This window comes from Perna viridis, chromosome 6, assembly GCF_037379345.1.
Source record: "Perna viridis isolate PV_CMFRI_1.1 ecotype Kerala chromosome 6, ASM3737934v1, whole genome shotgun sequence".
Lineage (NCBI taxonomy): Eukaryota > Metazoa > Mollusca > Bivalvia > Mytilida > Mytilidae > Perna > Perna viridis.
Genome location: NC_142450.1, coordinates 4,970,765 through 4,983,874, shown reverse-complemented (window position 1 = coordinate 4,983,874; position 13,110 = coordinate 4,970,765). Strand labels below are relative to the sequence as shown.

Genomic DNA, 13,110 nt, shown 5'->3' with positions numbered 1-13,110 from the left:
AATTGGAAGGAACAATATACAGATAAATGTACAAACACAGGAAAGTTACATTAAAGAGAACGCATTCAATATTGATATTTTATAAATCTGGTAAGTTTGTTGACATTAAAACATTGATACTATACATAAACGCCTTTCATAAAAATATTTCAAATTTCGATATGTTGTACACCATTTTTAAACAGCTTCCTCTACATGCTGAAGAACCAAATATATAGAAAGAATTAAATAAAATAACTGTATATATGAGGTATAAAAATTTCAAAATAGGAAGCAAAGGCAAGCTCACAGAAGTCTGCCATAGGCATTTGTATTTGATTTTCTTTCGTCATGCTTGGTAGTTGGTTTCTTTTTCTTTCGGCCATTCTTTCTTTTACTATTACAAAATCTATAAGGCAGAAAATTTATGCTACCTATCGCCGTTTTATCGCATTTGATTTGTATTTTATTTATATAAGGCTATTTTTACCTGTAAATGATTAGTTGTTCTTTATTGTGTGCGAATATTTGCCTTGTTTCGTCTTTGTCCCTTGAATATATTGTTCTGCTTTTCGCTCGAATTCTAGTTCTCTTGATTACTCCATGTAATATAAAGAATGACACATCCTGTTTTAGGATTTTTTTTTAAGTTTGTGATACTTAAATAAAAGTCTACAACAATATCCGATAAAAATATACTAAATACTGTTGTAAAATGCCCAAAAGCATGCAAACTGAACACTACAAATCTCATTTTATTTTCGATGTTCTCTACTAGTTAGGTCTGAATTGAGCACCGAATGAAGAAGACATATAATTGCTTTGTGAAAGCACTACCACTACATAAACGACTGACAATCGGTAAACTTGTCTTTTTATTCCTTAAATGCAATGAAAACATTTATCAATTGAAAAAATACCAGTGAAAATAATAAACGTAGATAATTTACCATAATACCAGTTATGGGTTTACTCATTAATAAGAACCAACAGACAACATTGCCGCGTGGAGTCAAAATGTCAATAATTCACTTCAGAATTTAATGACTTGGGATACACGTTTTGTTAAATACTGATAATCAATCTTGTTTAGTTTTAAATGTAATAAATTTGACGTGAAAAAACATAAACTATATGAATTACTCGGGCTTTTCTTGAGATATAAATTAAGCAACATGTACTGGAGAAGTAAAATAGAATATTAGTGAAGAAATAAGTATTGATGTCAATGTTGATAAATGTCCAGCAAAGGACAGGTAGTTGCAATTAAAATCATAATTTTATTTTAAAAAAGAATTAGTGTTAACCCAGAGAGTTTCTTTCATTGGAAATATTATATTTAAAATTAGTTTATAAAGGAAAAATATAACCATTTCATGATCTTTAACAGGTAGTATTGTTTCAATATCAATTGAAATAATAGAGTATCACGATTGTTTTAAGGGCGGATATGCACATAGGTGCAACTGTACGTTCTAAAGATTTCATTATCTGATGTTGGATATTATTCATCTGATCAATAATTCACAGCAATATGCCACCAATAATTCAAGAACATATAGTAGATTTGCACCCCGCTTATTTTATCAAGGATAAAAATTGGTAGCGACATTAATATGTGCAAAGATACTGTGTCAAATATCCTCCAACGTCATGTTCAGAGATGAACTGTGAAACCAAAAGCATCGACTGGTGTGCCATGAAAGACATCTGCCCGTGATTTTGTACCGTGTTTGAAGAAATAACCTGATGAAATCGGCATCAATCCTACGCATACAGTGGGATATATGTTAGACTTTCATGCAGTACTGTGAATAGATGATTGCTATGTATGGGTTTGAAGATTTGCCAACTTTCCCTTTATCGACCCCTGCTTAATGGCTTAAGGAAATAAATACTGCTAGCATGGGCACAGCAACATCATTATCGACTTTTGAGATTCTGACGCCATTTTATCCTTACTGACGAATCAAGGTTTTTGCTCCAAGGATCTGACGGACGAGTGCGAGTGAGGAGAAAACAAGACGAACGTTGCAGGGAGAACTGCTGTGAAAAATATGTTTGTCAAAAAAATAAATTTTGTTTTGAATCGACAATGGGAGGCTCAGAATGATTTTAAAGTTCCCTAACAAAGCAACCACATTTGCTCAGACTAAAGAGTTATCTCCACTATTTTTCAATAAATTTGAATGCTTCCTATGTGATTTGTTCCGTTTTATCATTGCAGTTAATCCAAGACCTGCATTCAACTTTAATAAAAGCTGCATTTTTGATATGAAATGGAATATTATTTTTTGAAAAAAAAACTCGCCATGTGCCACCCACTGGCTGGTTTTTTGCATGGGCATCCTCTTATTGATTTACACACATGTATTGTTTGAGTCGTTCTTGATGACGGGGGAAAATGACCAATCGCTGAAGGCTTTAATATTGTTGATCTCTTATGAATACGTTCTTTCAATGCAATTTTACGCTTAAATAGAAAACGCACACACGCATTCATTTTTTTCTAATCTGGTGTAATAATAAATGTACAATAACCGTGAAACATACGAAAGAACAGTAGTTAAACATGTGAGTTTTGTGGTTGACAATTACGTTATCTTGATAAATAGGCCACAATGCTGAAAACCACTGAATATGAATTAGCTAAATGTACATGATTAATGAAGGTAATGATATGTTATATATGGCGATAGTTTTGTGCTTACAACGGGTCAGTCGTAAATTGTAGATTTTTTAAGAATAATATGACATGTCGTTTTATTCGTATGCTCACAAATTATTATTCCATTATAAATGTAATAAAATATTCAATCGTTCCCGCAATCTCTGTTTATTGAACTTATTTTTTTTTGTCAAATAGAATATTGATCGGTTTTGCATTTTCACTGAAGTAGCCTGAGAGAAATTTAATTATTTGATGAGATATATGTAAAGAAAATACAGACTTAGTTCTTTATAGGATAAAGGGGATATTTTATATAGACAAAATGATTGCAGAAATTTGCAATTCCAAGACGCTACTGCTTTACACTACAAAATATAACAGTGCCAAAATGAATATGAAAACGATTTAATTAAAAATTCTGATAAAATGATGCAATCAATTAATTCTCTACAAGAGACAATGTGTATTCGATCTGAAAAGAAAAATCATCAACTTCCAACTAGTAGCAATCATTTTACAATTCATTTGGTCCGCCAGTTGATGTCAAGCCAAAGAGAAGAAACCATGTCTGTCAATATTATTTAAATTATTGATGTTAAAACCACAGTAAACAACAGAAATGTCACATAAAAACAAATCCAGAAAAGATTGCATGGGATTGAACCACAATTTGCATTTTGTTATTGCATCTGCTGTCTGTTTTACCAGAGCTTATAGGCAAATATAACAATCTATTGAAATCTCTTAACTATAACTTTTGAAATTGTGCGTCTTGATCAATATGGACATAGACTTATTTATGTATTTGGATAAATATATCGACTCTCAGGGTGCCGAGAATAATCATTTCTGAAATGATTCACTATATGCAATGTAAAAATTGATGGTATAAGGATTTTCACAGTATTCAAATTGACAATCATATAAATAAATTGTATGACGATGCTATCAACCGTTTTTTTTTAAACAAAATTCCAAAATAATTAAAGCGAAACAAATGAAATTAAGAATGGTATAACGGGGCATGGAATAATTATAAATACAAAAATACCTACAAAAAGACCAAGAAGAGTTCAAAACCCAAGCATACAAGCATACAAGCTAGATTAAACGATATACTTATTTTAGTGAATATATTATGCAACGGTATGAAGGTTTATGTATAAACATTACAAAATTTGAATGACATAATGTATCAAGATATCTTCAATAAATAAATGACAAAATGGTGTTTTTTCTCAAATGAAAATTTGAACAGAGTATCTGTCACATAGCAAATAATTTCTCGGCCACGGCAGGCAAAATTATGCCATACCGTAGAATTATACCTACCAATAAAGTAGTTTTTACATGTAGTTAAATATACGGGGTATTTCATAAAATGTTCTTCAATTTGAGAAACTTTGAATGAATAGTCTTAGATTACTTAAAATAAAACAATCAACTGTTGTAGAGTGCCAGTAGATGTAATTGTATTTTCCTACCATATTACCGAGCCTTAATGAACTATCTATCGATAATGCTAACAAAATAGCTTTTACATGGCATGGGCGCTTACTTATTTACAAGACTTAACATGTAATGTATAATTTTATCATGGTAAAAAACCGTTTGATTTGACTTTGACCAAGAATGTATGAATGTAGAAACTTTCTCGCCATCTGGAATTTGACATTAGTTATACGACTAATAAGGAAGTATCGTAGTTTTTAATATTCAATTTGGTAACTACTTCGTTCATTACTCCTTTAACTTACGATAAGTTAAATGTTAAAAGTATGTTTGTGGCGGCTGTTGTTGATTCAATTTATTATTTTTTTCATCAGTTTTGCCGAAAATTTAACACAATCGGGCTTTGGTATAAACTTATACCACACTTTCTTACTAAAGTAATAGAGTGCAATTAAGACTCTTACATAACGAATCAATTGACTGATTATAAATTCTGTTATCAATGTTTGGTAAAATGTTTGTTTTTGTAACGTTAATGTTACAACATTTTTTCAACTCATGCTTCAAACATATTGAGGAACTGAGTTTGATAATGAATAACTTTATGCTATTAAAAGAATTTAACCTATTGAAATATGCCTTTCTACTTAAACCTTCATGAGTTTTTGTTTTTATATTAAGCATTTAGATGTACGATAAAACAGATGACTTTTATATTTATTAAATCGGTTAAGTTGATACCTATTCAAGCCGATACAATATTAAACTAATCAGAGTTTCTAACTTTTGAAATCTTGTGTTATTAAGATATTTACACACAATTATTGTTTTCCAATTCTGATGTAAATATTTTGAAAACAGTATTCAGTATTACGAAATAACATTATTCCGACACATGCTTCATACATATTGAGAGGCTGACTTTGATAATAAATTACTTTGAGCTATCAAAAGAAGAGATCCTATTGAAATATGCCTGCATGAGTTTTTGTCTTTAAATTAAGCTACAAAGATAAAACAGATGAGTTTTATGTTTGTTAAATCGGTTAATATGATATCTATTCCAGCTTTAACAATATCAAAATAATCTAACCAGTGATAATTAGCACCAGCAATAATTGGAATTACGGTATATACCAAATGATACGAAATAATAAAAAATGAAATCTGTTTAGAAAACACGTGATTTGATATTCAGTTATGTGTATCTTTTTTTCCGGATAATATTATGATATAAACTGGATCACGGCAATTTCAAGGAGACAGGACAGCAAATATCAGTCTTCCCGAAAGGGCGAAATGTAATACAGTGTTGATATGTTCCAGACTGTCGTTATTATGTTAGATGATTTCAAACTTTATATTTCAGAAGGTTGTATACATACCATAATTTCATAAGCCAATGATAGTCTGTCCATGATATTGAAAGGCTAATATAATGATTTTGATGTCTCATTTTTACTTGATTTTACTCAGATTCTAAGAAAGGTTACTCAATTAACAATACACGTATATATACTTACAATTTGTTTCAAAATGTTCTTGCTTTTCATTTTTTTTTACAATATTTGGAATATAAAAAAGGATCATTTAACATTGTAATTTAAAAAAAAAAGTATTTCGTGAATTAAAAAAATAATGGCAAAGGAAAGAAAGTCATAATTTAAATTTGGAAAAGGCTCAGGATAATAATATTCGGGGGAACAGAATTGATTGTCATTTTAATTTTTGAACGAAAACAAAACATATATGAAGTACTCACCTAACACAATTATTAAAATGTCAGCCACAGCCAGGCTAGAAAGATACATATTCGTTATTGTATGCATGTATTTATTCCTCCGGATAACAATACATGTGGTTAAGTTTCCAATGACACCGGAGACAAATAGTACCACATAAATAAATATAAGACAAATCGTGGGTAACGGATCTCTTTTTCTATTTCCGAGCTTTGTTATAATTATGTTTTGCAGATTGTCATAGGAAGCATTACCAATTTGCGTTTGTGCGCAAACGTTCTCACTACAGTTTGCAATTATATCGAAATCAGAATTCAGATTTGCAAAAGTTTCCATTTTGAAATGCCAATATCTCGAGTTTCTAATGAAGTCTAATAATCATATTTGTATGCTTGAACCAACCATTTGCAAACACTTAAAATTCTCAATACAATTTGCCGGGAATGCAATAAAAAGTATGTACCGGAAGAAGATAATCCCATTGATGATTGGACACATTGAATCCATTCAAAATAATTTGATTAATTTTCCTCGAATGATCTATCTAGATCAATGAATAATTCATAATCCAAAATCATTAACTGTATGTGATGAAAAAAAAATCGCATACCCCCGAAATGTAGATATAAGAAACTTTAACACAGCTTGTAACCACTTGCGTCTTTTAATGAATACCGCCATTTGATTGCTTCTCTGGCGAGTATGCGGGGATCTAACGAAAGTGATTTTTATTGCAATTGAATGAAAGAAAGCTGTAAATAAATTAATTTATGTAGTAAAGTTCAAAAATTGATTACAGTTTAATGTGTTAACTGTTACATTCTTGCAGTGAAACTAAAACAGGTTTCCTCATGAATTTCCGCTCTATAATCTAGTAGTGTTCAATAGATAAATCTGATTAGACGGTAACTTTGTGGAAATCAATCCAGAGCCTGTCAAATTTGATTCTCCTTTGTTTATACATTCAGTGGAAAATGTAAATCTCATTGAAATTGTTGCGCTTATGTTAAGGTCCAAACGTAACCTTTTCTATTTATAAAGTTGTACGTACATTACTAGAATACCTTATTTTTAAGGAGGTAGATCTAGGGAAAGGGACATAACTCTTACAATCCGTGATATGTTTGTATCATTCAATTTCACCAAAGCCTATCAAGCTTTTATTTGAGACAGAATGATACTAGTCCCAGTTACTTTTAAGTTTACATGAGATGGATGTAAAATGCTGAATTCAAACGTTCCAATGATTTGTAAGAGTCATGCCCCTTGCACTAGGTCTACCTCCTTAAACAGTTTTTAAAACAATTTCTAATTGAAATTACAACTTACATGATTTTTAATATCCAACTGTACAAAGAAAAGCTTTGCATAAAGCGATAACCTTCCTCTTCTATCCTACATCATCAATCGAATATCGTTCGTTTAAATTTCAGTCATAGTCTTTAAAAAAGACGTCGAAACTAATAGATAAAATTGAATCACGCTTGCAATAATTTCAATTCAGGAACCCTTGGGTCTTTTTAGTTATACATATAATCAATACACATAAAAAATCCGATCAAAAGCCAATACATCCTCGGATCATGATCAAAATCATACTCCGAATGAAGGATATTTGAAGTTACAAGTACAGTCATTATCGAAGGGATGGGAAAGGAAGGAGACAGGAAAGCGACATAGATGATAGTTCAGGTTATCTTAAAAGAGATATTTGCCTATTTTGATGTTGAACAACAACAATTACTTCCAGTGTCGTATCCGCTAAAACGGTTAGATCATCATATTATACGACTAACATATTTTTGTTTGTGACAAAATATCACTCATACTAACATATCAGCCTGACGGTATTGTTCAATTCAAGGATAAAACCAATAGTTATCGCCAAAGTATCCTGTGTTTCCTAACAAGTTGTTCATGACACACATACAAATGACTTGTTCCATTTTGAAGTGGTTAGTTCTTTAAAACGGTATCTGACAGAGACAACATACCGTTTCTTAAAAACAATATTTATGCAAATATGTCAAAAATTATTCTTAGAAAATCAAGTTACTCTGTATTATACTGAGTATAAAACTGTGCAGGATACTGAATGAAAGAGATTTAAATAAAACCATTTAAAATTCAAGTACTAGTGGAATGGGATCAAAGGGGTATATTATTACTAGATGTTATTTCTTGGTGTAAGGTGGGATGTAAGTCACAATTTAACCGTTGTGAATATATTGAAGCTTTTATTCAACTTGTTAAGTTTTAATCTATATAAAATAATGCCATAAGCAATGGTAGATGTGATACAAGGTGTCTAAACATGTAGAAAAATCATTGTAAGTTATGTAGTCTGAACAAGAAAATACAATCTGTTTGGTTGTTTACAGGCATGAACCACTTATTGTCTGATTTATATATATGAAAACAAAAAACCCAATCTGAAACACCAAAATACAATACAAAACTGTTGCTTTAGAACCGAATGATACTCCCATAAGCTGAATTCAATCCACCGGATAAAATGGTGTTTAAGTTTTACAATCGCGTACATATTTGTTCGAAGTTATTCCCAAAAGATAAAATATCAACATCTTTGTCTGAAAGCATCAGGAAAAGAAACATATGAGTTTAATATTACATCATAAAGTAAATAGCTATAAATCAGATGTGTTTGTTTTCATAAAATAATTTAACTGGGTCATTTTGTTATCGTTTTTTTTATTAAAACGTCTACATCTACTATATACTCATGCGTCAATAGCTTAATCATATATAATGGTCAAGTTTTAAAATTTTAAAACGTTATGACATGAAATTAAACCTATAAGTATTCTCAAAGTGTTTCACATAATAGACGGAGTAGAGATATTCTGACAAGGGGACGTTCGTACAATTTGTTCTTTATAAGCGCGTTGCTGATTGGATTTATTTTATTTAATATGCAAATTGAAATGGCATATATTCGAGAGAAAAAAAAAATCCAAGGCATTTAAGCATAAGGTCCTACGTTTCTATGGCGATGTTACAGAAATTGAACGGTTTCAAATCTTATTCTTCTTAACGTCTGCAATTTTGTTCTACTTTTTATGATTGCCTTTTCATACCAAGAAGAACAATTATATACTTATAGATGACAGATAACCATTAGACATGCTGTAAAGAAATATATCATGAACGTCTCTTCATGTAGATCTTTTGAAAAGTTGTTTAACCGATCTCTTTTATTTTTTAAATACTTTTTCATTTACTAATCAGTTACTAAGGTAAACAATTATGAGGATCATTAGCGGTACAACGACCGATTGGTCGCCAAACACGTTATCTAGGCCGAAGTATAGCCGAATTTTATTTAAAGGTTTGTCATTTATGCTTTACCAATGTGGTTTACTCTGGGGTTTTAGCATTAATGGAAAATAAAAGTTATGGTGTGTGCCTTGGACAAAATGCGATTGATATTTCATTGGTGTTATCAAATTAAACAATAGTAGTTAAGAAAATCAAACATATTGAATAGTAAAGCAACTACATCAAGTTCAAATTGTATATATTTGAATCATAAAGAAACTTAACAAACAAAATAGTTTTCATTTTTTCATAGGTAATGTTTTTAGAATATCAAACACAAAAAAGCTGCATATAATTTTCGCATACAATTTTTACAAAACATTTTAATATGTTGATTTGGTTATTTTGTGTATAATTTCAACCAGTGAAAAAAGACTCTATTCCGTAGAACCCGGATATTCACATCCATGAATTCATATCTTAGAAACTTCAACGGTTTTATGAAAGACATTTAGTTTTTCTTGTCAAATTGTAACGTCAGGTTCAAAGATTTTGGTTTTGTTTACTGTCTGTTATTGATGATACAAATATACGAATGACCTGGAACTTTATATGTAATCTGAGTATCAGTATTTTTATAAGGAAGCAGGGACCAATAAGTCAATGATGTTCCTCTAATAGGTTTTATTTTGAGATTGAATTTCTGTTGGAGTAATTATTGGTTTGTATTTGTAAGAGGATAGTTTGGCTGACAAAATGACAAATACAGCTTCTTCATCGTGATGACTTTTGCCACACGAAACGGACAAAAATAGATATTGTCAACAATTTGACAATTTGCTTTTATCTTGTTTAACTGAATAATCAATCTCTGAAAGGACTTCCGATTTGATATTTAGATATCAACCTACCTTTAATTACTGTAGATACTAAACATATATAGAGTTTCACAACTCGTGAAAAAAAATGAATAAAAAGAAATCGTAAAACTGGCGATGGAATTGAGGGTTATGAAAAAAAACTGTAAAACAGAATACACAATCAAATAAAAATGAAAAACACAGAAGAACTGAAAAAAAAGTTTACTAACAATGGACGTAGATTTTTCGATAGAGTGTACAGTTCCTGCTCCTTGCAAGACACCATCCGTGTTATTCACTGCAACTTAAGTTTGGTTTTAAACGAGGTTGGTATTTAAGGTCGCTAAGGATACAATATCGGTCTGGAATGACGTCGGTTTGACGACGAGGACCCAGATTTTTTATTTCATTTTATTTTTTTTCACAAAATACTTTGGCAAAAATTCTAATTGGTGAATTTTTTTCGACAGGATTCAGTTTCATTTAAAAACAAACCACTGTATTCTGTGTTGTTTAACACACAATGCAATACAATGATTTAATTTGAGGCTTATATCTGAATGTACATTGTTAGTACTCTTGACCTGTCACGTTTGCTGACAGTAAATAACAACATGAAAACACTAATGTTTAGAGATAACTTTAAAAACGTGACACATTTGTCAACAAAATTGCGCAAGCCAATTTTAATCCACATGAAACAAGTTTATTTTGTGGTACACAAGAACCAACAAAGGGGGATCAGTAGCCTTATATTTTTAACAAAAGAAAATATCATGAACAATACAAAAGTCTCTGTAAAATATTTAAGATTCATTGAAATTGTAAAATATCTCTTTGTGTGTTTGTGGAGATTGAATTCATAATTAACGGTTTGTCCAGTACACAATAAGCATATAAACGTCTTCATTTTGTCAAAATGTAATTGATAACTCTCTGCACCAGCATAAAACGACAATAACAGTAAACCTAAGGGGAAAACAAGAAAATCAGAAGAAAAACAAGTACAATTAAACAGAACAAGCAAACAAACACGCGAAAGAAAACACTTAACACATTTTAGTTTACAAAAAAATTGAACAAATCAGGCTACACAACATGACTTGTGTTGATATATAACATTATAAAGAGTTTAACATTCAAATACAAAAAAAAATGCATATTTTTGTTGTAGATAGGTGCACTTCACAAATAAAAGCGGACGTGTTTGACTGAAGATTACTAAATCATCGACACTTCGTGTCGGTGACTTATTGTTTCTACTCCATTAGGTATCATTATTTTTTTTCGCCATCATCTGTCTTTCTATCAATGAACTTTTCCGGCAAAATTTTCAGAAACCGTTAGGCCGATTTGTACGAAACTTTGGCACAATCTGAAGTTGTACCTTTTTTCAAAACTACGAAAGAGGCGGTCATTTTAAAATTGCTACCGAAAAAGAAAAACATTTTAAAATATAGGAAATTGTCATATCTTCGTAACTTAGGCGTCTAAGAACTTTCAATTTTTGTTGAGTACTACAGTTTGATATTCAAAACAAAAGGACGGAGACGGTATTTTGATCGTTGGTACGGAAACGATTTTCCCGCCAACATTTCAAATGCTCTGTTTTCAATGAAATTTGGTATTTAGGGGTTTTGTTTTGCTGAGTTTACAATGGCAACCAATTTTCCCGCAGAAAAAAAAATAAAATGCACTGATTTAGATAAAACTTGGTTTCTAGTATGAAAATTACATGCTGAATCTAAATATCGCGGTTGCTATGGTGACTTATTTTCCAACAAAACTTCAAAATGCTCAGATTTTGGTATCATTTGATTTTAGGGTGAAAATAATGCCCCGCAACTAAATGTTTAAGTTTCAAGGCAATATGTGTACGGGAGGTTACTTGCCCTAAGTTTCGCAAATCGTAAACTTTAATTTACTTGTTATATTCTGGATACATCATTCAAAGTTATCATGTCCCTTGAAATATAGGACAAGAGATCGCCTATAAATCAGACTAATGTAATGCTAGTTCTTTAATGTCCTTAAGACTGAACACGTGCATTCTAAAATTGAACAAGCCTTTCGAATACGGATGAATAATGTGTTAATTTTCAAGTTGTACATTTATGTAATTTGAGTTTACTATTTCACCGAAATTAACGCAATCATTCATAGGATAAGTAACTAACTTTTCATTCCTTTTCTGAATTGTTGTAGAAACGGTTTCCTGATGTGCGGTACTTCTGACAAAAATATCAATCCTTGTCGAGAAACGTATAATCTTGCTAATGTTTCCAATTTTCTATACTTTTGAGTAATACTTGATGCCTTATAAAAAAGTTTTAATGGCTTTTGTTGCTGTTAATAATATATTTTCTATTTCATTTATACATAATTTCGGGTACTCGTGAGTTAAACAAGAAAGATCACCTTCTGCATGTTTATATAAAACACATTCTTTGATTTACTGACATCAACCTTCTTTCAACTAGATAAAAGTTATATATACAGAAAACGTACATTGTAATTGCATTTTACAAAAAAAAGCATCCATGATTCATTTACAAATATCGTTTAATGTGATCTTATTTCCTCCAAATAACAATAAAAACAGTTACATATTCTCGGTAATACTTTTAAAACAATGCCGGAACCAACCAACTGAAATCCTTAAAAAAATCAAGAAACTCTAGCCCTTTATTGATAGGGGTAATAACACATGTACTGAACAAAACAAGTTTATGAAAAGTAATTGTACAACATGCTTTACAGTCAGGTACGATGTATTTCCTTTTACCATTAAACTTTCAAGAGAGCAGTTAACACCTGTTTATTACATTCAATGATCATGTAACATTCTTTACCAACTGACTTCATTACACAAATGTATTTTATTTGGTGGTTTGTCTATTGGATATTAAAAACAGTTAGTAATTTGTTTTGTATTTTGATTACGTTTTCTGTCACTAAAATTATTATGTTGTTTCGTGGTCATGAGATTTATTGTTAGGTTTCTGTAACGCTCGTAGGGAGAACTAACGAGGAAAATACTTTATTGCGCGTTTGGCATTGCGTGCGAACGTACGAACGTTTAATATTGAGAACGCACATTGAACGCTAAGGAAAAGTAATGAAAAAG

The 13,110-nt window shown here is 30.8% G+C and overlaps 1 protein-coding gene across 4 annotated transcripts in view; it reads right to left on the bottom strand.

Moving 5' to 3' along the window:
- The window catches only part of LOC148613307 (neuromedin-U receptor 2-like), a 91,451-nt gene that overhangs the window by 16,865 nt on the left and 61,476 nt on the right, over positions 1-13,110 (bottom strand). The window contains exon 1 of one of the 4 annotated variants that reach the window (XM_088586637.1): positions 5,865-6,543. The exons of the other annotated variants lie outside the window; for them this stretch is intronic. Within the exon in view, the coding sequence (XP_088442763.1) occupies positions 5,865-6,180 (316 nt within the window). The 5' untranslated portion in view covers positions 6,181-6,543. Of the gene's footprint in view, positions 1-5,864; positions 6,544-13,110 lie in introns of those variants that run through there. 4 annotated transcript variants of the gene reach the window in all.